General features: G+C 38.7%; 7 protein-coding genes across 7 annotated transcripts; 3 read left to right on the forward strand and 4 right to left on the reverse strand.

The window, feature by feature from the left end:
- Positions 1 to 510: 510 nt before the first annotated feature.
- On the reverse strand, positions 511 to 2,015 carry GCK72_011056 (uncharacterized protein; the record flags this gene model as incomplete). The annotated part of the gene is made up of 4 exons (XM_053728188.1): positions 511 to 804; positions 959 to 1,056; positions 1,102 to 1,285; positions 1,833 to 2,015. 4 exons carry the CDS (start codon positions 2,013 to 2,015, stop codon positions 511 to 513), a joined length of 759 nt encoding a protein of 252 aa, XP_053587765.1.
- A 506-nt stretch (positions 2,016 to 2,521) lies between these two features.
- GCK72_011057 (uncharacterized protein) lies at positions 2,522 to 10,165 on the reverse strand (the record flags this gene model as incomplete). The annotated part of the gene is made up of 8 exons (XM_003092501.2): positions 2,522 to 2,874; positions 3,719 to 3,779; positions 3,824 to 3,940; positions 3,987 to 4,127; positions 4,707 to 5,024; positions 7,755 to 8,012; positions 8,492 to 9,123; positions 9,865 to 10,165. The coding sequence occupies 8 exons, from the start codon at positions 10,163 to 10,165 to the stop codon at positions 2,522 to 2,524; spliced, it is 2,181 nt and encodes a 726-aa protein (XP_003092549.2).
- On the forward strand, positions 7,139 to 7,501 carry GCK72_011058 (uncharacterized protein; the record flags this gene model as incomplete). The annotated part of the gene is made up of 1 exon (XM_053728189.1): positions 7,139 to 7,501. The coding sequence occupies one exon, from the start codon at positions 7,139 to 7,141 to the stop codon at positions 7,499 to 7,501; it is 363 nt and encodes a 120-aa protein (XP_053587766.1).
- A 262-nt stretch (positions 10,166 to 10,427) lies between the features above and the next one.
- On the reverse strand, positions 10,428 to 11,589 carry GCK72_011059 (uncharacterized protein; the record flags this gene model as incomplete). Its single annotated transcript, XM_003092499.2, has 2 exons — positions 10,428 to 10,565; positions 11,467 to 11,589. The coding sequence occupies 2 exons, from the start codon at positions 11,587 to 11,589 to the stop codon at positions 10,428 to 10,430; spliced, it is 261 nt and encodes an 86-aa protein (XP_003092547.2).
- A 733-nt stretch (positions 11,590 to 12,322) lies between these two features.
- GCK72_011060 (uncharacterized protein) lies at positions 12,323 to 14,377 on the reverse strand (the record flags this gene model as incomplete). The annotated part of the gene is made up of 4 exons (XM_003092509.2): positions 12,323 to 12,775; positions 13,607 to 13,878; positions 13,967 to 14,141; positions 14,192 to 14,377. 4 exons carry the CDS (start codon positions 14,375 to 14,377, stop codon positions 12,323 to 12,325), a joined length of 1,086 nt encoding a protein of 361 aa, XP_003092557.2.
- A 300-nt stretch (positions 14,378 to 14,677) lies between these two features.
- GCK72_011061 (uncharacterized protein) lies at positions 14,678 to 17,844 on the forward strand (the record flags this gene model as incomplete). The annotated part of the gene is made up of 4 exons (XM_003092507.2): positions 14,678 to 14,746; positions 14,855 to 14,965; positions 15,563 to 16,375; positions 17,836 to 17,844. The coding sequence occupies 4 exons, from the start codon at positions 14,678 to 14,680 to the stop codon at positions 17,842 to 17,844; spliced, it is 1,002 nt and encodes a 333-aa protein (XP_003092555.2).
- Positions 17,845 to 18,595: 751 nt separating this feature from the next.
- GCK72_011062 (uncharacterized protein) lies at positions 18,596 to 22,846 on the forward strand (the record flags this gene model as incomplete). Its single annotated transcript, XM_003092514.2, has 6 exons — positions 18,596 to 18,717; positions 18,766 to 19,108; positions 19,930 to 20,151; positions 20,325 to 20,472; positions 21,324 to 22,159; positions 22,697 to 22,846. 6 exons carry the CDS (start codon positions 18,596 to 18,598, stop codon positions 22,844 to 22,846), a joined length of 1,821 nt encoding a protein of 606 aa, XP_003092562.2.
- Positions 22,847 to 27,005: the final 4,159 nt, after the last annotated feature.

The following is a 27,005-nucleotide window of genomic DNA, read 5'->3' on the forward strand; positions in this document are numbered from 1 at the left end:
TAGTTTCGTGGTGGGACCCAACTTGCACCGAATCGGGGCATGATTATACTCATTTTAATTGTCTCAATGAGCTGAGAATAAATATGTGTCATCAATTTTGATATAAAACTGTCGGAGGTACGGTAGATTTTGTAAAATTCGGCTATACCATACAATGTTTGGCGTCATAACTCGGCCAGATTTACTCCAATTTTTATGAAACGTGTGGAATTGAAATGAAAAATTTGAAACCGAATGGGGGCATGATTATACTTTTTTGAAAGCTCTCGTGGAGCTGAATCTAAACTATAAGTTTGGTGGCCGAGGATTTCTAGGCCACGGAGGTTAAGAAAAGTATTTTTGAAATCTAATCGTGATTATATTCATTTGAAAGGTCAAAAAGAGCTGACTTTAAATATTTGGGTTCGGTGGCCGAAATTTGGGATTCTAGGCCACGTGTGAATAGAAATCTTCATTCTTACAGTATCATTTTCCTTTAAAATTTGAAAATTTGAAGGAAAAAAAAAACAATTATTGTTCTCTCTTTTGTCTCTCGGAAATCTCATGAATCACATCGATCACATCCGAATGCATGTCAAATACCAACTTAGACGCTTTCTCGTCTCTAAAGTCTCCAGATGACGTCATCGCTGCTCCAGAAGCCACCAAACTGCACGTATCCGATGGGCAATCGGAATCAATCGATAATCCACGACGAGTTCTTTCACATGCCCACCACGAGACTTCAGATCCACACGTGGTGCCGAATTGACGACGGACACAGGTTTCGTAGTCGGCGGACGCCTGGCAGAGGGCCGATGGGGACTGGAAATGATGTTTGAGGAGGTGTTGATTGGATGGATTTGTTTGAAATTTAGAAAAACTCCCATTTAAAAGTGGTCAACTACAAAAATTTAGCTCATTTTTTGTTCTACAACATACTGAAAATTCAGATTAATTGAAAAAAAGTTTGATCTACCTTCTGAAGGTCCGTATTATACTGCTGACGGCACTCATTCAACTTGTCATCCTTCACTTGGAGGATCGTGGCGATGCATGGCCAGTTTCGAGAGGATTCTGGAAATGGTAGAACACTACAGTACCCCAGGAAAACCAACTCACGAATAAATCCTCCATTACAATCGAATTCCATAGTTTTGAAGAGTTGAACGTAGGACTGAGCATCAGATGGAGATTCTCCACTGGCGATGAAATTGAGAGGGGACATGCATGCATCATATTGGTCACCGAGGCATTGAGAGAACTGTTGACGGGCGTTGCAGACGGCGAGGAGACCGTCTATTCCCTGGGGTTTTGAAAATTGAGAATTGAGAGTTTGATTTTTGAAATCAGCGTGAAAAAGGCTTTCAGAAAAGTATAATCATGCCAGGGTTTGAAGTAAGTTGGGTCTCGCCACGAAAACTACAATAACCCGGTTTATAGTACATTCGTGGCGAGACCCAACTTGCTCAGAATATGGGCGTGTTTATACTTTTCTGAAAGCTAAGAACGAGCTGAATACAAAGAAAAATATTTTAGGATTACTGAAGTTGAAGTTACTACAGATTTTGTTTTTCAGCCGAATTAGATATCTCGTTCAAATTTTGTCCAATCCTGACGAAATGAGTAATTTCGAGTTCGTCAGCTTTCAGAAAAGTATAAACACGCCTATATTATGAGCAAGTTGAGCCTCGCCACGAAAGCACTGTAAGCCGGGTTACTGTAGTTTTCGTGGCGGGAGCCAACTTGCTTCAAACCCTGGCATGATTATACTTTTCTGAAAGCTATTTTGACACTGAATCTAACTATGTAAGTTTCATGGCCGAGTTTTGTAATTCTAGGCCGCCCCTCACCTGTAAGTAATACGAGCGAACGATGAAGTTCAAAGTGCCCGGATTCGTCCAATCAGCCGTCGAGCTGACATTCAGATTCTGATTGAATCCGTATTGACAGAAATTCAATGTTTTCGTAATGCAAAGGTTCGCGGTGATGGTTCCAAGGAAACCAATCAATAATAGTAAAGATAGATTTTTCATTTTTCGAAATAGAGTCTGCCAAAAATTGTTATCTATTCTAGAGAGAGTTGGCAACACCTTTTTCGAAAATTTTAATTCGATTAAAATGACCTATTTAATCGGATGAAACATGACAAATGAGTTTGATAAGCGGAAGAGTTTGGTGCATTTTGTGTCAACAAACATTGGCGGCCTAGAATTCCAAAACTAGGCCACCGGCATATTGAGCTAGTCAAGAGCTTTCATAAAAGTATAATCCCCCCCCCCCCCCCGATTCGGTGCAAGTTGGGTCTCGCCGCGAAAACTACAGTACCCCCGATTTAAAGGCGGATACTGTAGTTTTCGTGGTGGAGCCTAATCTGCACCGAATTTGGGCATGATTATACTTTTCTGAAAGCTCTCGACGCACTGAATCTGAATTCGTCAATTTCGGGAAATTCAGAACTCATTAGAAAGAATTACAGATCATAACAAACTTTATTAACAGCTGAAAACAACCTAAAACAGCTAAAAACAACTAAAAACCATTAAAATCCCTCGCTCCTCCGCTGCAGAATCGAATTCATTTCATGATCTGGAACCTGTTGATATCCACTGAATTGTACACTTATATCCCCGAATCCACTCGTCAATGTCCTCACTGTTTTCGATAGATTCTCAGTTTCAGAAAGTGGAAGAACCGCCTGAATCCTACGGTATTCTGTGGAATCCAACGTGTCAGAATGTTCGAATTGAGCCCTTCGTTTGATGAGTTCATTGAGTATCGGTTGAGTCGGTTCGTCACTTCGAACGTCGATTTGTATTGACATTACTGGCTCGGTCAGCACCATTTCACCGCGGCTCAGCGATTCGGAGACACATTTTTGGGCACATGCGGATACTGAAAATGTCAAATTACCATAACCAAACCAGTGTTATGCAATTGTTCCTAAAAATTTTCCAAAAAATTTTACTCACCAAAACTTCAACTCAACAATTTTTGTCAAAAAACTCAAAAAATTCGAAAAAAAAAGTGTCTAAAAACGTGTCTAAAAATGGATTTTCGTAGACAAAACATTTGAATTTGTATGAAAACTGTAGTATTTCAAGGACAGACACCTAGAAACCTGTTTTTGAGTAGAAAAAATCACTTGTTATTTAATTTTTGAAAATTTCAGTAAAAATTCCTAAAATGTTTTCGAATTTTTTGAAAACTCGCCGAAAATTTTTCGCACAGCTCTACTTGGGATGACAAAGAAGGTTTTTTGATTAAAATTGTATAATTCAACAGAAAAATTCACAAAAATTTCAGATTTTTGGCTCATAGCCTAGCAAATATACCCAGTGGCCTAGAAACCCAAAACTAGGCCATGAATCTTATACAGTTAGAATCAGTGCATCAAGAGCTTCCAGAAAAGTATAAACATGACTATGTTTTGAACAAGGTGGGTCTCACCATGAAAACTACAGTATGCCCAATCAAATCGGATTACTGTAGTTATCGTGGTGAGACCCAACTCTCTCTGAACTAGGTCATGATTATACTTTTCTGAAAGCTCTTTTCACACTAAATTTAATTATCTACGTTTCATGGCCGAATTTTGGATTTCTAGGCCAGCACTCCTGTTTTCCAAATCTAGATATGTTTATACTCATTTGGAAGCTGTCCTTCCAATTTTTCAATTTCGACGGCCGAATTATGGATTTCTAGGCCACTATTCTCCCTCCAAATGACACAAACTTACAAAGCGCCGGATTGATCTTCCCACCACTGACGACACACTCGGTGAGGATCACGCGGACTGCCTGAAAATCAAACAACCAATAAATATAATAATTTGACGACGAACATGAACAGGATACGAAGCCAACGGGCCATTTTGAAGAGCATTCGAGCATCCCTCGGCGATCGCTTTTTGCCAATCGAGTCGGACGGGTTTCGCAGTTTGTGGCAGGTCTAGATCGATCTGGAAATGAAATTTAGGGATAAAAAATTGAAAAATTTTTAAAAACCTTTTTAAACGGGACATGCGCTTTCGTTGGTTCCAGTCGCATCGTCAATTGCACAAATTCCGGTCGTTTCTTCTCACTGAGTCCATCTTCCACTTTAGCTGAGTGGGTGAGCTCTTCGGTGAGCATTTCACGGTAGGCGACCTAGAAAACTCACGAAACTCATATATATTCGAATTCAGCTCGACTAGAGCTTTCAGAAAAGTATAATCATGCCCATATTCTGAGCAAGTTGGGTCCCACCACGAAAACTACAGTAACCCGGTTTAAGGTACTTCGTGGCGAGACCCAACTTGCTTCAAACCCTGTCATGATTATACTCATTTTAATCGTCTCAATGAGCTGATTTCGAATAAATAAGAATCATCAGTTTTGAAGCAAAACTGTCGGAGATACGGTTGTTTTTGTAAAATGCAGTTATTTCAAAACAGGTTTCGTGTTGTAACTCAGTCAGATTCACCCAAATTTTTTTGAAACGTATAGCATTGGATTCATCGCAAGTAGAGCTTTCAGAAAAGTATAATCATGCCCCAGTTCGGAGCGAGTTGGGTCCCACCACGAAAACTACAGTAACCCGGTTTACAGTACTTTCGTGGCGAGACCCAACTTGCTTCGAATATGGGCATTATTATACTTTTCTGAAAGCTCTCGACGGGCTGAATCTGAATATGTTAACTTAATGGCCGAATTTGGGATTATTTTTGGATTTCTAGGCCATCATACCTGCAACTTTCCAATGAAAACATCCAATTTATAATTTCTCTTCAATCGATCCTTAATCGCCTCCAAATGCAACTCTCCCTGAGTCTCCACAATCGTCTGTCCCGTATCCCTATCAAATCGAATTTTCATCGATGGATCCTCTCTTTGTAACTCTTCGAGTGCCCGATTGAACTGTTGCTGTTGTCGATTTGATGGTGGTTCAATGCAACAAAAGAATACAGCATCCGGAGTCTCGATTCCAGAGAAAACGACGGCGCGACCTTCATGAGAAGTCTTTGTTTGTAGGAGGTCAACCTGGTGGTCCAGGGATTTTAGGGTCTGGAAATATAGAGATTACTCGGAGCGAGGATGAGAATTTATTTTCACTGATTTGCTACTAATTGATAAATCCAAAAACGTGAAACACTGTAACCATGATTTTCGAACTGTCCGGTTCCTCGGCCTGACCCGGGAGACTGGTTTGATTATCTTGATATGTGGGAATATAAAAACGATAAAACAGAAACAAGGATCATTGAAGAAAAGGCAAACTCAACGTTCTCCACCTTCAATCACTAGTAACCACTGCTTGATATTCTGTTACCAACTTAAAGTTACCGTAAGTACTGTATTATAACTGCATGCCGTTATATTTTTCAACTGCCTCCCAGAGAAATGTTGTGGTTTCAGAAATTCATTAATAATTGAACGGAAAAACTTTTTGGATGCTTTATTTGCTGATCCAGAAGATACTAATCACGCTGCTTCTAATCAGAACCAGTAGAAAAACACTGGTATAATCATACTATTGAGTTCTGAGTATAGATTGGGCGCCGTTATAATACATGCGCCGTTCTATTACAGGTGCCGTTATAATACAGTATTTACGGTAAGTGTCCGAGGCTTTTAATTTGTCTCGTTACCTCACTTAGCGTATTTATATAATTGATGATTCATATCCATACGTCTTCAGAATTCCTACTGGAAGAAAAAAATATATTTTAAGAGCTACAGAATTGCGAAAACTCAATTTTTCCGACCTACCAAAATGTTTTCTCCCCTTCGAAATTTTTCAAAAAAAACGCTCCGAACTCCAGGATTCCTTACACCTATGGATAAATCTCAAAACGTGAAATACACCGTAACCATGACTCTCGAACTGTCCGGTTGATCGGCCTGACACGAGAGACTGGTTTGATTATCTCAATACGTGGGAATATAAAAGAGATAGAGACAGAAACAAGAATCACAAAAATTCAGAAAAAAAACTTGGATATTTTCATCTTCAATCATGTAAGTGTTATCTCAACACGATGATGCCAGGACTACGTATGCAGACGCGCTCTGTTGCTAACTAGTCGTAACGGTGAACTTTCGAACTTATATTGCAATGATAAAAGTTGTAATCCCGTTAGCAACAGATCGCGTCTTCATAGGTAGTCCTAGCATCATCGTGATCTCAATTTGTCATGGTACTAGATTTTAGAGTTCCTAATTATTAGTTAGTCATTTTTCGTCACGCGATTAATGACGTAAAATGATAATCAAAATATCATAATTTAAAAAACACAGTGTAATTCGGGCTCCGCGACAATTCGCAACTGCGACATTCCGCAACTGCGACATTTCGCAACTCACGTAGGTTTCGCAACTGCGACACTTCGCAACTGTTCATTTCGCAACTGCGACATTTCGCAACTACGACGTTTCGCAACCATAGAACTAGCAATAGTTTAACCTAGTTTTGTCTAAAAATGGGTCAGATAACTTTTTCTTCTATTTAATGTTTTCAAATATGTTCCCAGACAATTCGGTTTCAACATTTTCAACTGACCTAAATATGCAAATGCGGTGTGGTTGCGAAACGCCGTGGTTGCGAAACGTCGTGGTTGCGAAATGTCGTAGTTGCGGAATGTCGCAGTTGCGAAATGGCTAGTTGCGAAATGTCGCAGTTGCGGAATGTCGCAGTTGCGAATTGTCGCGGAGCCGTAATTTGACTATCGGAAATGAAAAAACAACTATCAAAACAACGTAAATGACTGAGAAAATGAGTTTGTATTCAAAAATTCTTTAAAAATTCTTATTTTTTTCTGCTCTGAATACTCACGTTTCGGCTATTTACGTTTGTACTATTTCGACTATTTTTTAAAAGTTTCGGCGAAACAGCAGAATCGACTATCGTTTTCGTCATTTCTAAAATGATTATGACTACATCGATAATCATTTCCTTTCGACTAGTTGACGTGAATAGTATAAATGACTATAAGTTTAAACTGATTTCGTCATTTCTTCACACTGACTAGGAACGTTACTAGATTCAACTATTTCATGACGAAACCAATAATATTTTCAGGGGCACAACTACAACTATTACAACAACTACTAATACAATTACATCTACAGTACCCTCAACAACTACTGAAGGTGGTAGTAATGCTGCAGTGATCTGTATCATGATCGGAGTTGTTATTCTCCTCTGTGTCGGAATCGCCTTGTACTATTTCCGTCGGAAGAAGGCGGCGGCTGCCGAGAAAGATATCATGTCAGTGGAAGCAAATGTTCCAAATCCCAAAGTTAACGATGAGAAGAAGAAAAAGAAAGAAGAAGTGGCTGAAAGTACAGTGAATATCAAGACAAATGAGAAGAAAACGAGTACGGATAATGATAATAAGAAGATAAAGAATAAAAAGGAGAATGTGGCTGAAAGTACTGCGAATATCAAAACTAACGAAAAGAAGAAGGACGGTGCGGATGAGAAGAAGAAGAAGAAGAAAAAGAAGGAGACAGTGGCTGAGAGTACAGCAGCTGCATATTGATTTTAAATGCTAATTTTATAGCTAAACTTGTTACTCTTTCCATGAAAACTATAATAAAATTGTTCCCCTTTGGTTTATTCAGTAGAGCGCACTTGCGTGACAACGTTTCTGATTCGCACAGGGTCATATGTTTTCCCACGAAGCCAGTAGTCTAGTGGAGCGCGTTTGCACACCACTTGGCAAACTGAGTTGCCGCACAGCCAAATCGCGCGTTCATAACGTGGATGAACGATAGGGAGTTAAATTTCCTTACCTCAAACGCCTTATCCGCACTGCCGGCATTCTGTACTACCGTATCGCCGGTTACTGTATTCTGAAGACCCGCGACGACTGCAATATTTCCCCAATCCACGTATTCCACTGATTTCAGTTCATCCGCATACGGAGTGAACACTTTCAGCGGTCCTTCAGACGACATTTGACTCGTGTTGAATATCGATGAATTGTTTTGGAGGCGGCCAGTGTAGATACGGATATAAGAGAGTTGGCCACGTCGTTTGTCATGGGTTATCTGGAAAAAAGAGATGGAAGTGCGCTCTATCGCACTGATATTCTGAATGCAGCTAATGTGCTCTATGGAACTGATTAACTACGCTCTACCGAAATAAAAATTAATACTAGTTTTTTGGTATAAGTGCGCTCCACCGAATGTCACATCAAACGCGCTCTACTGGACTCTTTGCTTCACCGCTTTCGTGGCTACAGCGTTTTGACCAAATATGAAGGTACGCTCCACCGAACAAACTATGAAATCTACTGGACTAGAGGATGCCTGTGTAAGTACGCTCTGACCAAATAATAAAATGCGCTCCACTATACAACCTCTTAATGTTGCAAACGCGCTCCATTAGACAGACTGTGAAAACGCGCTCTAATGGACTCCTCGCTTCACCACTATCGTACTGTGATTTGATCAAAGTGCGCTCCACCGAACAAAGATGCAACTGCGCTCTACTAGACTGTGAAACTGCGCTCCACCGCACTACTCACTTTGAACACTAAACCGGCCAAATCGTCTCCAAAAACTCGTTGAAATTCTCGATTTCTCATGTCTGGAGACGGGAAAAAGTTGGCGACCGAATCGAGAATCGGCCTGACACAATTCAAATTTCTAATGGCTGATCCACAGGATACTGTAGCAATTTTAGAGGAAACGGTGAGATTTCGAAGTGTCGTTTGAATGAATCCGGGCGAGATTTTCATCGGATTTCCATCGTTTTCATCCAAAAAATGGGTGAAAAACTCGGGAGAATGGTCGGAAAGTGTGTAGCACAAGTCGGAACGAGCCTCCAGAAGTTGTGGGGATTCAGAAGGCAACCAATCGGAGGATTCAGATTCAGAATACTTGAGAAGACGTCCATTGAGAATATCCAGAATTCCAGTGCCATCTGCCAGAGGAATCACTGTTTTCACCGTCGGAATTCCGAGTTTTTGTTGAATCGAATCGATTGATTTGTCGAAATTCGCCTCTTTTTTATCCAATTTGTTGATGAAGAAATGGGCGGGAAGTTTGAATTTCGAACTTTGATCCCAGACGGTTAGGGTTTGTGGTTGGACACCTGCGGAGCCATCGATCACGACGACAATTCCGTCGAGCACACGGACACATCGCTCTACTTCCACTGAAATGATGCTCTGTTGGACTATGCAAACGCGCTCTATCGGATTGTCCAAATGAACGAAAGTGCGCTCTAACGAACAACAGTCTATGAGTTTGTAATTGCGCTCTACAGAACAAGAATGTAAGCTCGCTCTATTGAGCTAACATAAAGTGTGCTCTACGGAAATGTCAAGCAAAAATGCAACTCCGCTCCACCAGACTTTTTTAAATTGAATTCGCTCCAAACGTTTAGATAATGCTGTAAATGCGCTTTAACGAACAGCTTTTTAAATAGGCTTGTAAACCTAACAAACCGCGCCCTACCGAACATTTTAGCGATTATGGTAGTATGCTCTACTGAATTTTTTAAATGCGCTCTAATTAACAATCAGGAAATGCGCCCTATCGAACAAATGTTAATTCTCTATCGCAAACATTCTTCGATTATGTAAGTGCGCTCTATCGCACTAATTTTGAGCATAGCTTCCGCCTACGCGTGACTAAACGCGCTCCACTGATAATCTAGTACAATTTCAGTGATTTTTGAATCAAAAATCGCAGAAAATGCATTGGATTATCAGTGGAGCGCATTTGCCACAAAAACACTGCTTAGAGCCAAAAAACCCGAAAAATGACGTAAAACTGAGATTTTGAGCATAGAAAATGCGCTCTAATGAGCAATCAGAAAATGCGCCCTATCGAACAAATGTTGTAAGTGCGCTCTATCGCACACAACTCATCAATGAATCTCGCCCCATCGAACCTCTAAAATCGACGTGTCCAGGCGTGTCGATTAAATTAATTCGATGCCCATTCCAATCCAAATTCACCGCCGCCGATTGTACCGTAATCCCCCGCTCCCTTTCGATATCCAAATAATCGGTTACTGTAGTTCCCTTATCCACGTGTCCCGGATTCTGAATCGCACCCGATAGATACAGTAACCGCTCGGTTACTGTAGTCTTGCCGGCATCGACGTGAGCGATCACTCCGATATTTCGAATTTTTGATTGAGGAGGCGGGGTACTGTAGAACCGCCTTGATATTGATATCAAGCGGATCATCTGAAAAAAGGGGAGGAGCTGAAAAAGGGGGCGGAGTCTGACGCAAAAACTTGAATGGATATGAACCTTTTTAGCTGAAAATTTTCTAGAAATTCCCGCGAAAATCGATTCATTTTTAGAGTTTTTACAGAAGAGGGGGTAAAAAGGGTCAAAATCAGCCGATTTTAACTCAAAAACCACCGAAAAAAAGAGAAAATTATGGGGAAAAGGCGAGAGAAAAGAAATGGATCGATATAATAATTTAGAAGTGAAGATGGATGATTCAGGCGATTGGGTGTCCTCCCTTGCGAAGTTCCTCCTTCAATTGTTTCGAGAATTCACTCTCGTGTGTCTCATCGTCCCAATTGTCCTCCCACACGTTCACATCGTCATCCTCGCTGTCGGCACGCTCCGCCCATTCCTGGAAATGATGAAATAATGAGGATTTCAACTAAAACTTGTTAGAAACATGAGTTTTTACAAAAAAAAGTTTGGAATTGACAAAAATATTATTTTCTATCCTAAAAACCTAGTTTCAAGCTGAACTTTCAACCTTTGGCAAATAATTTTTGGTGAAAAGTAGATCAAATGACTTTTTCTGATTGTTCATTAGAGCGTAGTTGCAGAGCCATCAGATTCTGATATTCTGATAGAGCGGGCTTACATTATTGCTTTCTGTTTCCGTAGAGCGCACATTCTCACGTTCGTTAGAGCGTACTTTATGCTAGTTCAATAAAGAAGTTTTATGTCATTTTTCGGTTTTTTCGGCTCCAAGCGGTGTTTTATGTGACAAATGCGCTCTACTGATAATCTGATGCATTTTCTGCGATTCTTGGTTCAAAAATCACTGAAATTGTACTAGATTATAAGTGGAGCGCATTTAGTCAGGCGTAGGCGGAAGCTATGCTCAAAATTTCAATTGTTCTATAGAGCGCATATACAGACAAGACTGTTGTACATTAGAGCGCTCTTTCATTTTTCAAAATAGTGCGAAAGAGCGCACTATTTTGAAAAATGTTCAATTGAGAATTGTGCCAGAAGAAATAGTCTAATGAATAAATAAAGTACTGTAAAAAGTAACGAAAGCCGGTTTTTACTGAAAACCAGTCCAAATTTATTGAGATACGTTCGAAACTAGATCGAAAACTGTCAACTTCTTCTGAAACTGTTCAAATTAATCAACACAAACGTGCAGAATTTACTTCAAATGCTTTCGAACGATTTCAGTCGCTAAATAGGTAAATTTTTGGGTTTTCCCTTCATTTCCTGAGAAAATTTACCATTTTCCCCTCATTTTTCTCAACATTTTCCCAATTCCCTACCTGAATTGGGAACTCCTCAAACTCCTCCTCCTCGGTCTCCTTCTTATCGACGACGACGGCGGCCTTTGGATCCTTCTTGGCGGCGGCACCGGTTGGAGCAGCGGTATTGCTGGTAGACGACATTTTCTTGGCTGAAAATATTTGAAGTAGTTAGATTAGGAGGTGACAAACGAAAAAAAATGATGAAAGGAGAGAAAAAGATATTCAGAAGGGGGTGAAACCTCAATAAATCGCGATAATTGATTTAAAAAAGTGAGATTTTAAAATTTTTTAAATAGAAAATAAAAGAAACAAACAAAGGGGGAAATATTTTTTTTAAAGGGCTGAAAAGGAAAAACAATAAAATAACAAACCTAAGAAATACTATAATTTTGAATCGACGAAATGTAGAATATCAAGGGAAATTGAGAAGGGAAATAGGATTTTTTAAATTTTTGGGAATAATGAAAGATTTTGGCACTAAAATTTCGTAAAAATTCGGATACATACATGCTTTTCGACGCCAGAGTGAAATTTTCAAATTTTTTCGATTTTTTTGAATTTTTTTTCGCAAGAAAGTCAAACTTTCGACTATCATTTAAAAATTGGAGAAATTTTGAAAAATCATCAAACATTTTCACATTTTCGATGAAAAATTTCAAAAAAAGGGCCATTTTTTTAAGCCGGACCTTGGCAATTTTGGCGCTGAAATTTCGTAAGAATCCGGAAATATATCAATGTTCCCATAATTTTCAAGTCCCAGCTTCAAAAATTTAAAAAAAAAACCAAACCCCCTCAATTTCCCACCAATATTCTACCTTTTTCGATTAAAAAAACGTCTAAAAATCTACAAAAACTACAAAAAAAGAACAAAATGTTAATCATCAGTGATTCCCTTCTCCTTTTTCATCTTCTCTTCCTCCAATTTCTCGGTAGTTCTCAACGGAAGAGCCTTCGCTTTCTCCTGTTGTCTCAACATATCTTCATCAGTCAATTCCTTCGTAATATGCATTCCCTGTTTCGGTTCAATCCATCTCGGATAAATCTTTCCGTGAAGTCTCCATTCTCCATCGACAACTGCAATATGATTCTCGAATACAACATATTCGACGACGTCTTTCTCCTCGTTCTCTGATCCCAAAATAAGACCTCCGAATCTGTCGTAAACTGCCAATTTCTGTTTTGTGTGCATTCGAACTGTGATTTGAGCAATGTCATTTCCGGATTTCGGTGGATTATCGAAGCATCGGACAGCGACGACACGAGACGGTTCGACGACTTCGACAAGCTCGAAACGGACTGATCCATTCTCCACGTCAGGCCACATTTTCTGAAAAAAGATTTTCGAAATTGAGGCGTTTGGAAAGAGAACTGTGAATTTCTCGAAAAAAGCTAGCTAAAATTTACAATTTTCAAGCTAGAATTTCAGTTTTATGAGGGTGCAAATGCGCTCTACTGTACTGAACGCAATTTCGCTCTATTAGCTCAGCACAGTTCTTAAAACTGCGCTCTACCAAAATGCTCTTGAAAAATTCTATTTTTCTCTGAATCTCTCAATTTCGCACACTATTTTCTTCGGTTTCGGTAGAGCGCGGTTGGAAGAAGTGTGCCGTGCTAATATACCATTAGAAAGCTGAAAAATCGCTCATTTCAAATATATACTCAGTTTTTGCCCTCGAGGCCTGATATTCGAGAAAAATGAGGTAAAAGTTCTTTAAAATAAGAAATTTTTACCTTTCTGACACGCGAGACATTTCTTTTTGCAATTTTTGCGTGTCAGAAGTCAGAAAGATAAAAAGTTGCCAATTTTCCAAACGCTGGCCTTATATTTCTCGAATACTAACTCCAAACTGACTCTATGACCTTCCCTAGTCAGCTATAGAACATTCTCAGCTAAAAGACAAAATTTTGGCAGATATGCGTCAAAATAAGGAAATTTAGAGCAGGAATTTCAAAAATCTTACAAAATTCTAGCTCAAAATCTGTGAAAAATAACTTTGTATATTAAAAAAAAAGCCTAGATTCAACAATTTGTTTAGAAATGCAATGCCAGATAGAGATTTAGCTGAAACATTTATGCTGCTGACTGAAATCAGTTTAAAAAATACCAATTTCCCGCCAAAATCTATGAATTTTGACCAATTTTTCTCTCGAAACTCACCGCGAATGCATATTCCGTAATACATCTGTACATTTCCTTCTTATCCCGTGCTTCCAATGCTTTATGTGCTCTAACATAGATATCTTCTGCCTTCGCACAGAACGTCTTCACATCGAACTTCTCGAATCCCTGCTTCTTTCGAATTCGATTCGTTCCCATTCGCCAATTGTAGAATTTGTGTTGAATTCGTTGTTTTACTTCATCGAATTTGTTGTTTACATCAGTAAATGAACCCGGATTCTCTGGTGGGACGTAGGGGTCGGCGATTCCGTCTGAAAAAAGTTTTTTGTAAAAAAAAATTAGAAGAAAATAGAGATTTTAAGCGATTTTCTATCAAAATTAATCAAAATCTTCACTCACAAATAGATTGAAACGTGACTTGAGCCTCATTCCAGACTCTTGGCGCTGCTTCTTTGTATGGATTGAGTCCTCGCTTCAATAATTCTGTTCTCATCTCTCCGGGAGCCATATCTGCTTCTTTTTCTTTCGCCGAATCTTCTGGAAGCTCTACAATCAGCGTTTTTCGACCGCGCATCTGAAAAACACAATTTTAAAGAGAAAATTCCCAAAAACTGCTGCGCGAACCCGTCTGAACATCTTCTCATTGACATGAGTGTTTCTATTCGCTTTCGCTTTATTCGATCTTTCCACTCCTGTAAATCTCTTCATATCGGTAGCTTCTTTGTGATGATGAACACCCGAAATTTGAGTTGTACAAGCGGCGACTGGCGCCGGCGACAAAAACGTTCGTATTAGAGCTCGACCGAGCATTTCTGACTGAAAAGTGGTGATTTTAGGATTGAATTTATCGATTTTCATGAAATATCTCATGAAAATTGAGAAAAATCGGAGAAAAATCACGAAAAATCAGCTTTTCCCGGGGTGAAATCGCGAAAATCATCACGATGCGGCGGAGCGCGTTTGCAACATGCGCGTAAAATGTGGTGTTTGCGGACTTGCGTACGCCCGAAAATTTCGATTTTTTCTAGCCGAAAAGTTTCGATTTTTAACTAAATATTCAGGGTTTTGGAGCTTAATTAAAAGTGAATTTTCTTTATATTTTGCAGAAAAATGACAGATTATATGGCGCAAATGCTCAATGAGCTCATGGGATCACAGAGAGACGCGATGCCCGGCGAGGTTCGTGCTCCTGGGTGGTTTTTTTGAGTTTAGGGTTTTTCTGAGCTGAAATTCCAGCTTTTCAGATCAAAATCATAAAGTAAATCATCAAAAAGTGTAAATTTTCAGCGCCGCGAGCTCCGCTTCGACGATCCCAACGTTTGCACTGATTTTCTCGTCGGTTTCTGCACACATGACATATTTCGGAACACGAAAAATGATTTGGGATTTTGTAAATATGTAAGTTGCTGAAAATATTGTGAAAATTGCAGAGTTTAAGTGGCTCTGTAGGAAATTTGGGTCGAAATGCCTTAATTTCGCACAGAAAAAATTTTCTGCGTTTTTTTTGTAAAAACTTGAATTCTCTTTCCACACTTCTACATTTCAACAATTCGAACGAAAAACTGCTATTTCGGTTAAAAATCAGCCTGAAATTCGATAAAAGTTCTTTTTTCTGTCTTAAAATTTTTTTTCAGCGTAGTTTCTCGTAAAAATTAGAATTTTCATCCCAAAGTACTTCATATCCACAATTTCCAAGTTTTGAACGAACAACCACTATTACGGTTAAAAATAAGCCTAAAATTCGACGAAAATCAGATTTTCCACTGAAATCTTTCAATTTTATTGAAAATGCACGCTTTTTCCAAATTCCTAATTTTCAGACAAGGATTTTCATAATAAAGGTCATAGATATCTTTTTTCAGCGCAGTTTCTCGTAAAAACTTGAAAAATTTCCAAGTTTTGACCGAAAATCCATAATTTCGGTTAAAAATCAGCCTGAAATTCGTTAAATATCCGATTCTCCACTCAAAGTGATACTTTTAAACTAACTTTCAGACAACCCACGACGAAAATCTCAAAAACTCTTACCAAAACAGCGATAAGAAGGGTCGAATGGGTTTTGAGAACCGTTTCCTCGAACGAATCCGCCGAATCCACGAAGACGTTCGTCGCAAGATTCAGAAGCACGAAGACCGATTGGCAGTGACTCAGGGCGAATCGAAGAGTGCCGAGGAGACGTTTGGAATGAAAATTCAGGAATTGGAGTTGAGAAAAGAGCAATTGACGAAGAAAGTGGAGGATTTGATGGATGAAGCGGCGGTTGAGGGGGAGAAAGGGAATGTTGCGGCGGCTCAGACGGCAGTGGAGAAGGCTGATAAGACGAAATTCGAGATAGAAGAATTGGGATTTGAGGCTGAAAAGATGAGGAATGAGAAGGAGAGAGCGATCAGTATGGAGGAGAATGTGACGGCTGGAAATAGACAAATGCAAGTGTGTCAGATATGTGGATGCTTCATGTTACAGAATGATGCTCCACAGAGAGTTGATGATCATTTGACTGGAAAGTTACATATTGCATATCAATTGATAGCTGATACTATAAAAGGTCTGGAACATGATATGGAGGAGAAGAAGAAGCAGAGGCTGGAGGAACGGGTCTCATCAAGACGATATGATAGATCGAGAAGTAGATCAAAAGAGAGAAAAGAGCACAAGAAGGATCATAAGGAGAGATCGGAGCATCGAAGAGGAGAGGGCAGAGATCGGGGAGGAGAGCATCGGGATAGACATCGGGATCGGGATCACAAGGATCGAGAGCATCATCGAGGGGATCGTGGGGACAAGCACAGATCTGATAGAGATCGCAGAGTGCGTATAGTTTGAATTTGGGTTTTTCTGAAGGAAACTGTTGGGTTTTAAAGGTGGACTAAGGTCAACTCTGATATTTTCATAGAATAATGTATGAGTACCGGTGAGTTCATTTTCATACCGAAAAAATTTTAAAAATCGGTCTGGAACCCGCTGAGAGCGATCGCCGGTGAGTTTGGGCATTTCGGTGGCCTAGAAATTTGACTTCGGCCATGTTGAATTTTTCAAATTATAACGCTATTTTCGGTCATTTTTGTTGTTTTCTTTCAATAATTTCGAAAGTAAACGGCAAAAATTGATAGAATTATTACAAAAATGTTAGAAAAAACGAAGAAAACTCGAAAAAAACAACATTTTCGAAAAAGTTCTAGAATGTTCCACGCCCTCAGAAATGCCCAAACTGTTTTGCCGCTCGTTCTCCGCCGGGAATGAACCGAATTGAAAAATTCTTGAAATATAAAGATGAACTCACGGAAATGAACAAATGAACATACGACTGAACTCGAATTTCTGAGTCGTACCGCCAATTTTCACCGGCCAGCTAAATGCCCAAACTCACCGGCGATCGCTCTCAGCGGGTTCCAGACCGATTTTTAAAATTCTTTCGATATGAAAATAAACTCACCGTTACTCATACATTATTCTATGAAAATATCAGAGTTGAGTTTAGTCCACCTTTAATGGAAAATTTAAAATTTTCATGCCAAATTTGCCTTTTTTGAGCCCCGAAATGAGTTTTTTCGGCTTTGGACACAGAAACAGATGCTTTGTGGTTTTGAAAGTCTGTGTTTCTCTATTTTTCAGCATTTTTGTGACAGAAACGCGACGAAAATATTACAATTTCAGCCTAATTTTTCTAGAAAATCCCTGCTTGTCAAGCGGGACCGGGCCATGGAAGAAATTCTGAAAAATCGTCAAAAATGTTCAAATTTTGAAAAAAAAAGCTCCTTTTTTGAAACCGGGCCTTCGGGCCGGGCCGGGCCTTTACAAGTATGGCTTCAGGTAGTTAAATCTGGTTTTTTGACGGAAATATTCATAATTTCTAGCCAAAGTTGAGTTTTTTGCCTTCTAAACACTTTAAACAATTTGAGTCTTCAATTTCTAGTAGAGAAAAGCCTTGAAAGCCGAAAAACCATATTTTTGAGATGGAAATGAGCATTTTTGGACCCTAAATGAGTTTTTTGGGCTTCAAAAGTCTGTTTTTCTCTATTTTTCAGCCCAATTTCAGCCTACTTTTTCTCATACTTGTCAAGGCCCGACTCGAAGGCCCGATGGTCCAGTTTAAAAAAAAAACCAATTTTTCATCGAAAATGTGAAATTTTTTTAAATGAATTATCAGAATTTTTTACAATTCCGAATGATAGTCGAAAATTTGACTTTTTCGCGAAAAAAATTCAAAAAGTTAAAAAACCTTTTTCGCTTTACTTTTTCCAAATTAATAAAAAATTTCCAATTTTCAGCGCCACTAGCCGTTTCAACCGCTTCTTCTTCAATGCACAAACTGTATTCATCTTCATCTTCAAAAATCCAAAAATTTCCATTTATTTATCCATCTCTCAAGTACGTTTCATACTCCACAGAGGAGTTCTACAGGTGAGTGGTCATTTTTCTGTCATTTTCAATGTGTTTCAGGGGCGGAATCCTTTTAATTTTATCTGAAAATCCTCAAAACTCAACTTTCGCCCCTGACACCCCATTACAGGTCTTTTTTGCCCCCCGTTCAAGCTGAAAAACTACCCAAAATCTCCGAAAAAATCACTGTTCGATCAGTTAGTTTGCCTGAAATCCCGAATTTTTTCGCCATTTTTACCGAGATTTTTCAATTTTCAGATTCTGCATCGCCTACTGCACCAAAAACAGCTTTTCCGTCTTCACAACTCGTCTACAATGTTAATCAATTCTCCGTAATAACTAGTTTTCTTCGATTTCTACTTTTTTCTTTTTTAATATGGATTTTAAATCTAATAAAGCATTTTCTGTAGATAAACTGCATTTTTTCACATTAAAAGTGCTTCAATTCTTGGGTTTTATGGTAAAATTCAACGAAATTTGGGCCGGAATTCTGCAAATGCTGTTTCAAAAAATCATTTTTTATTTTTCAAAAATAATGCAATCGCGCTCCATCACTAAACCAATTGCGCGCGCTTTTTGAATTCGAATTTTAGTCATTCAAAATTTAGCGAATTTCTCATCGATTTCTGTCCATTTTCAGCCCAAAAGATGACGCCAGGCATCAAATTTCATCGCGGTGTCAAAAAGCTGACACTAGACAGACATATTATAGACGATTCCGTCGATTTTCCCGATGATTTCCGGTTCGAAAAAGCCAAAGATGAGCAACGGTAGGGCGTTTTCTCTATTTTTGTGTTCAAAATTCTCTACATTTTCAGATTTTTCAAGACTTTCATCGATGACGTCACTCGATTCGACGAGAAAGTGGCAGAGACCACCGGGCGGATTTACGAGGCGGCGACTTCTGAAATTGCCACGTGGATTGTGAAGAATCCAGGAGAGGGACGGAGACGCAGAGTTCTGAGTGTATTCTCACCGGATGAATCGATCGGAAATCTTCGAACCGCCCTTGTTCAGTGTAATTTCACTGATATTTCGAGATTAATTCAAGATTTTCGAAAGAAAATGCTGGAATTCGATGATGACGGGAAAGTGATACGGGAGATGGTGGTGACGGAGAACGATGCGATTCATGAGATTATTGATAAAGTTTCCGAATTGGTAAGAACGAGGAAATCAAGGATTTGGATGGAAAAAGCGAAAAAAAATGACAGAAAACACGCCCGGAACAGTCACAAAAACGAATCTTTTACACATTTTTCTAAAAAAAATTACCGAAAATACTCGAAAATCGTTCTAAACCAGCTAAAATTTCAGAATTTGAAACATTCCAAACTGCAATTTTTATCAAAAATCACAGTTTCGTGCTGAAATTCGCGGTTTTCGGTCCAAAATCCTCATTTTCGAGTGTAAAACTAGGATTTCCTTGATTTTTCAGGCATAAATTTATTTATATATAAATCATGAAATTGATGATTTCTCACTAAAAATTCAAGTTTTTCGCTCGAAAATAAGCAGTTTGATCTAAAAAATCCCGATTTTTAGCACAAAACCTGTAAAAATAGAGATTTTTGATCGAAAATCGATTTTTTCAGTTAAAATTCTCCAATTCACGGTCTCCCACACTGCGAAAAAGAACTGCAAGAAACGTGAAGCCGATATTTTTCACATTTTTATTCAATTCTTTTATTTTTTGCACTGAAAATGCAGTGTTTTAAGGTTTTCAGATGAAGTTTTCAGTGCAAATAATAAAATAATTAAATTAGAGCGTGAAAAAATCTTTTTTCTTAAAATTGACATAAAACACTAATTTTCAGCTTAAAAATACCAGAAACACGTCAGGAACATTCACAAAAATGAATATTGTGCAGAAATTACACATTTCTCGATAAAAAAATGACAGAAAACACTCGAAAATCGCTCTGAACCGGCCTAAAATTTTATAATTTGAAACATTCCGGACCAGAAATCGATATTTTCAGAACTCCGATCCCTCCACAATCCGTATCATAATGATCCGCCAATTCGAATCGCTCCGCCCACATTTTCTGGACTCTCTCATCTCTCTTCTCTATTCAACTTCCACGTGTCGTTCTGTCATTTCACGTGTTCGATTGATGATTTGTGTCTCGACGTCACCCGCATTCTTCACACAAAATATTCAGATGGAGACGATGAATATGTTAGAATTAAAGAATTTTAAGGTGGAAAAAACATAAACATTCTTGAAACTGCGCCCCACCGAAATGTCCTCGAGAAATGTCTCCTTTTCTCTGAGTCTCTCAATTTCGCACGCAATTTTCTTCCGTTTCGGTAGAGCGCGGTTGTAAGCAGCGTGTCGTGCTCAGAAACCTTTTCAAAACTTTTAAATTTTCAGTTCACCCAACTCGAGGAAATCTTCGGAGAAGTGATCTGCACTGGAATTCACGCATTCTTCAAACCGCCTCGTCCTAAGCCAAGAAATATTCAGGAGGATGATCCAAAGTTGCTGATGAGTTATGATTGTGCGCCCGCGCTGTTTTCAGGTAGAAATTGTGGAATATTGAATTAAAAATGGGGTATTTTTGGTCGTGATTTCGTCCTGTACACATTTCATTTTTTGCACTGAAAATGCAGTATTTTCAGGTTTTCAGACGTCGAAATGGATGAAAAAAAGTGTCCCATCTATCAGAATTGAAGAAAATTAAATTATGTATCTTATGAGCGAGAAAACGTGAATTTTGGTAAAAATTCACTTTTTTGATACGGAAAACCAGATTTACAGAAAATTAAGATTTTCAGCCATTTCAATCAACAATTTCTTTTTCTAAAAGTTGTAACAGTTTCAGAGCATCCTCAAGTACATTATGTGCGATTTCTGTTCGAAAATGTTTTCTGCCAAAAAATGTATGCTCATTTTTCTGAATATATTTTTTTCTGTATCAAAAACAGAAAAACAGATATTCAGAAAAATGAGTTCTACTCTTTTGACATAAAACATTTCCTTTAAAAAATTGCAGAAAATGTACTTGAGGATGCACTGAAACTGTTGAACTTTTTAGAAAAGTAATAATTGGCTAAAATAGCTGAAAATCTGTTTTTTCTGTATCAAAAAAGTCAATTTCTTACCAAAATTCTCGTTTTTTGGCTCATAAGATAGATAATTCAATTTTCTTCAATTGTGATAGATGGGACTTTTTTTCATCCATTGCAACGTCTGAAAACCTCAAAATACTGCATTTTCAGTACAAAAAAAACAACGAAAAAAGTTCGGCCAGACCACTTTAGAAATTCCAGCGTTTTCGGGCTTAAATTTCGTGGACAGTCCCATTTAACCACCTACTAGAAATTTCAGTTTTTCAACACTAAAATCCTGAAACCGTCAATTCTTTTGCAGGACCCTTCATGAAATACTTGAAAGATCGATTCCTGGCGTGTGACTACTCAGTCTCCGCCCTCATTCGTGCCGTTCAATTCGCTCTTCTCCAGAAATATTTGGAAGATCCCCTGTGGAGAGAAGAGACTCATTCGGAAGAAATGAAGAAATACGATGCGGTTCTTCATTTATTCAAAGACGAATTCGGTGACGGAACTCGCGTTGAATTCATTCAATTCCATATGAAAATTCAAACGGATCCAGATTTTTTGAGAAAAATTCGTGAGGAGCAAGTGTTCAGAGAGAAGAAACAATTCCTATTCGAAGGACAATCCAAGACGAATCTTCTCGCATTTTGTGATAGAATTCTCAAGAGAATCAAGGATTTTGACACAGAATTTTGTGAGAAATTGATAGAATTAAAGGAGAAATTGGAGGCGGCGAAAGTGGAGAGACCAGTGGAAATCGAAGAGTCACAAACGGAAAAAACGCCTTCGAAAAGCCAAAAAATGAGCTTTTTGGATCTTCAAAAGCAGCGGAAACAGGCGATGTCTGCAAAACAAAAAAACAATCCGATTTCTTCTGCGAAATCTGAAATTTTCGCTCATATCATGTCACTTTTCGAGTCGACACTCCGACAGTATCCTGCCACGTGGCGAAATGTCATCGGAACGTGGAAACAGAGAGACGGAGACGTGAAAGTGTCGATGGATTCGTCGGATGAATACGATATTGAGAATTGTCTTCTGAATCGGAATACCGAGGAACCGGTGTCCGTGGCTTGGAGGGCTTTGTTGTGCCAGAGGAATTTTAAGATGGTGCCGATTAGCGAGTGGGCGAGGACGTACTTGGATAATGTGCGTTTTTTAGAGAAAAAAACTATTGAATTTGGGGGAAAAATATGCGTTTTTCAGAGGAAAATTCAATTTTTTGAGTAGAAAAGGTGTATTTACTGTAGTGAACCATACTTTTCTGTCTAAAAATGAATGAAAAACGGTGAAGATCTCCGAAAATTAAGCTTAGACCGTCAAAATCAAGCCAAAAAAGGTCTGGCGCGCCTTGGGAGCGTTTTAAATTTAGAAATGTCGGATTTGAAAGCTTCGGTATACTGTAACTGTGTACATCATGTCGGTTAGAAAATTGAACATTTCTTTCTAAAAATAAATTAAAATTGGTGAAAATCTCCGATAATTGAGCTTAAAAAATCCAGTTTTTGATAAGAAAAATTCATATTTAGATTTTCGAAAAATGCGAATTTTCGAAGAAAAAACCAGTTTTTCCTATTGAAACCCTACTTTTCTTCATAATAATCAGATTTTCTGATAGAAAATGACTTTTTTTCTGTAAAAATTGCGTTTTCTACGAAAATCTCAATAAAAACTCTCAATTTTCAGATCAAAATGTCAAAGAAACAAGCGAAAGGAGCATTCTTCGCCGCCGCCGGTCAACTCGAACATATCGGATTAATTCGTGGTGCTGCTGACAAAAAATCGACGAATATTCATGTCTTATATCATCCCATTTCGTTTATTCCGAGTCTTTGACCGATATTTTGTCGAATTTGATTTAATTTTTGTAAATTTCTCATCATTTTGTCTGAAAATGTCTGAAAATTGGAAAAAAATTCCCTAGAATTTGCTTTTTTTTTTAATTGTCGTCAAATCTGATACCTCGTACGCAATGACGGTGTTTGTGGAGCATAATTTACGCGCGAATTCAAGTTCTTGTTAAAAAATTCAAATCTTATTAAAAATCTTTATTTTATTTATTGAATAACAAGAAAAATGACCTAAAAGTTATTATAAAAATCACAATTTTCGCGAAAAAAATGGGGAAATAAACTGAAATAAATGGGGGCACAGGAGAGAAAACAAAGAAAAAAGTGTTGGAGGTGATTTGGTGGGAATTTGAAAATTTTTTCATTTTTTCGAAAAGCTCGCTTTGGAACAGAACTTCACAGATGATTGGAGATAAGGAAGGGACCGCCTATCTGTAAAAAATTAAAGACTGTACAAAGATTACTGACTGACTGAAAAAAGGACACGTGGCATTAATCAGAGGTGAAAAATCCAAAAAAATCCGAAAAAAGGGGGCGGAGCCAACGGGGGGAGGACAGAGAGAGAGATAGAGAGAGATAGAGAGGAAGATGGAGAGAGAGAAAAGAAAGGAGTGGAAATAATCAAATATCACAAAAAGCTTTGGGAGGGGGGAACAGTTAGTGGACGCGACTTTCGGGGGAAAATAATTATTAATTTTTCAAAAAAATTCTCAAAATTTTAAATTATTAATTGTTGAAAAATCGCCTTTGGTTTGTTTAATACGGATGAAATCGTGCCGACGACGTGGCTCCAGAAGCGCCTGACGATCCAGATGACGTGGCTTTTCCAGATGACGTTCCGGGAGGCGTCGGACCGCCCTTCATGAATGGAGCGCCGATTAGCATACTACAAAACGATGGATGTGTTTTGGATGGGATAATGTTTTGTGTGTATTGTAGTTTTTGTAGTTTGTAGTTTGTAGTGTGTGTAAACATGAGGATAGAGTCAAACCGCAAAAGAAAAAAGAAAAGAAAATCATGCAGACAGGTTTTCCCCACCCCCCACTACAAATGCGCTCAATTGAGAATGAGATTTGGATTTTTGAATTCAGCGTGACGAGAGCTTTCAGAAAAGTATAACCATGACAAGGTTTGAGACGAATTGGGTCCCACCGCGAAAATTGGGGTACTGTAGTTTTCGTGGCGGGACCCAACCTTGCTCAAACCTAGTCATGACTATACTCATTTGAAAGCTCTTACCGCGCTGATTCTAAATATACTAATCAAATGCATTTTAAATGAAAATTTTTTGAGATACGTTGTTTTAAGAATTTTTTGCAAAAAAAAAGTGAGCTTTTTCGATGAATTTCGCTTTAATTTTTATGAAAATAGGATTTTTGAATTCAGCTCGCCGAGACCTTTCGAATGAGTATAATCATGACCAACTTCTAAAAATTTCAGTTTTCTGGCCCCATTCATGCGCCTTTAAACTCGAAATTTTCAAAGTGTTCCAAATATGGTCATGATTATACTCATTTGAAAGGTCTTAACGTGTTGATCCCGAAAATTCAGGTTTTATTCAATTGTGACTTAATATTCGTGAGTTATGACAGTTTCAGTGAAGAAAATATTTTCGAAAAGTTTCGAAATTCCATAACTTTCTTATTTTTCAAGATTTAATTAAGTTATTTGTCTTAAAACAATCAAAATTTCATGAACTTTATGGGAAAAAAATCATTCTCAATGGAGCGCATTTGCATTCCCAATTTCAGATTTTTCCCAAGCCCCGCCCCTTTTAAATACTAACCTCTGATTAAGTGCATATTGGTTCAATAGTTGTTGTTGTTGCTGTTGTTGCTGCACAGCTGCCATATCGTATCCCTGCCATTGAGCAGCCGCCGCAGCCGCTGCTCCCGCTTCCATAGCCTTGCTCTCAGCGGTTTGAGCTCCAAGTTGTGCTCCACCAGTCGTGTAGATCAATCCATGTTGGCCCAGATATACTTCTAGAAAAATAGGATTGTCAATGGAGCGCACTTGCAACATACAACGTCTTGAATTCTCCATTTTGAAAAAAAAGACAATGGACAAGTTTGTGGACACTCAAAAAGGACGCTTTGCAAGTAATAATGAAACTCAAAAAATAAGATAAAAAAGGTAAGAATTTGTTGAGGTTTGGTATGAAAACTAAATTGGTGGATATTTAGGGAAAGAATATATACGTGGGTATAAAAGTGGGATCAAGAAGAAGAAGAATAAGGTAAGCCACTCCACTACGCATAATTTTTTTTAATCGTTATCCATTTATTTAGAAGACGAAAAAATCAAAAAAAGAGTTTGCCGCCAGCAGGGGTCGAACCTGCGACCTTGGGCTTATTAGACCCACGCTCTAACCGACTGAGCTATGGCGGCCACGAAGAAAGGCGAGGGGAAAGGCGTAGATAAGCGAGCGGTGTTTGTCGAAAGGGAGAGGAGGAGAGACGGCGCGTGAGGTAGTAAGGTGAGAGAGAGATAGAGAAAAAGAGAGAAAGAGAGATAGAGAGAAATAGAGAGACTTAGAGAGAAAGAGAGATCTTTTTGTACAAACCTTGAGCATTGGAAGCCTGTTGTTGAGCCGTCGAAACTTGGCCGGGCATCAGGAATTGTTGGTTGAGAAGTGCAGCACGAGCCAGCTGAAACACGACTACCCAGGGGCGTGCTTACATTTATCAAGGGGGCGGGGCAATGAGGGGGCAATTAGGTGAAAAAAGGGGGGGACCACGATATAGCAGTTGAGAAATAGAAATAAAAATTATAAAAAACGGGGGAACAGATAGGTGTGGCTTTTTGGGAAACGGGGGATAACACGTCATCATGCCGTTTTTATAATTTTACTTTTTACGAGTTTTTTTGCTATTTTAAAGGTCAAAAATGGATTTAACGGTGTCGAGAACCCCTTATAAGTGAAAATTAGAGAGACGGAGAGAGCGCAGACGACGAGAGTGTCTCGTTGTCTGCGTCTCTCCCCCTCTTTCCTAGGTTCCCTAACTTTGAAGGGGTGTATCTTGGCGGGGAGTGGAGGGATTTTAAATTTAAAAATTGGAGATGATAGAGAATTTTATGTAGATAATTTTGCATGTTGATAATTTTTTTCTAGCTATTCAGGATCGAGAGATATAATCAGTTTTCTAAAGCCTTTACAACTTGTTCTATAACTCTTTGAGTATCAGAGCTATCAAATTTTCATCAACTACAAAAATATAGAACTTTTCACGCTGATTATTTTCCTAGTTGTAACTTTTCTTCTATCTCCTCACCCCGCCAAGATACACCGCTATCCCCATTCCTAACTCTCCAATCTCTCACCTCTTGCTGATAATTGGCCAATTGGTGTTGTTGAAGGAGTGCATTGGTCACAAGTTGTTGTTGTACTTGGACACCCTGAAACTACACATATACAGTAACCCGGATTACTGTAGTCTATTGTATTACCTGACTACCACCGAGCATTGCGGCTGCTGCGAGTTGTTGTTGAGCTTGTGCTTGTTGCTGTTGAGCTGCGATGGTGGCGGCTGATGTGGCAATGGCTAGAGGATTGAAAGTTGGTTTTGGACGGTATGTAATAGTAGAGCCTTTTGGTGGAGCCTGAAAAATATATTACGTTATGGTGACGGTTCTTTTCAGAATTTTTTATTTTTAAACGCAGTTTTGAGCATAAAAACACATATTTTGAGACATTTCGAAGTTTTCACTCTAATATTCGTATTCAGCTCGCCGAGACGGTTCGAATGAGTATAATCATGCCTAGGTTCTGTTCAAGTTGGGTCTCGCCACGAAGTACTGCATCAAGGTTACTGTAGTTTTCGTGGTGGGACCCATAATGGTGCAAACCGGGTCATGATTATACTTTTATGAAAGCCCCGGACGAGCTGAGTTCAAAAATTAAACTAAAACACAGTTTTGCTGGAAATTGTGAAAATTATGACAGAATTTGTACTTTGAGATATTCGAAAATTTTCGAAAATCCACAACTTTGTCAATTTTTGTTGTTTTAAGCCAAAATTTGTAACGAATCTAAAAATATTTGGGGAAAAATAGATTGAGGTATAGCTACAGTAACCCGTGTTTAATGGCGCATACCGTAGTTTTCGCGTCGAGACCCAACTTGGAGAGAATATGGGCTTGATTAT

This window comes from Caenorhabditis remanei, chromosome III (assembly GCF_010183535.1).
Source record: "Caenorhabditis remanei strain PX506 chromosome III, whole genome shotgun sequence".
In the NCBI taxonomy this organism is placed as follows: Eukaryota; Metazoa; Nematoda; class Chromadorea; order Rhabditida; family Rhabditidae; genus Caenorhabditis; species Caenorhabditis remanei.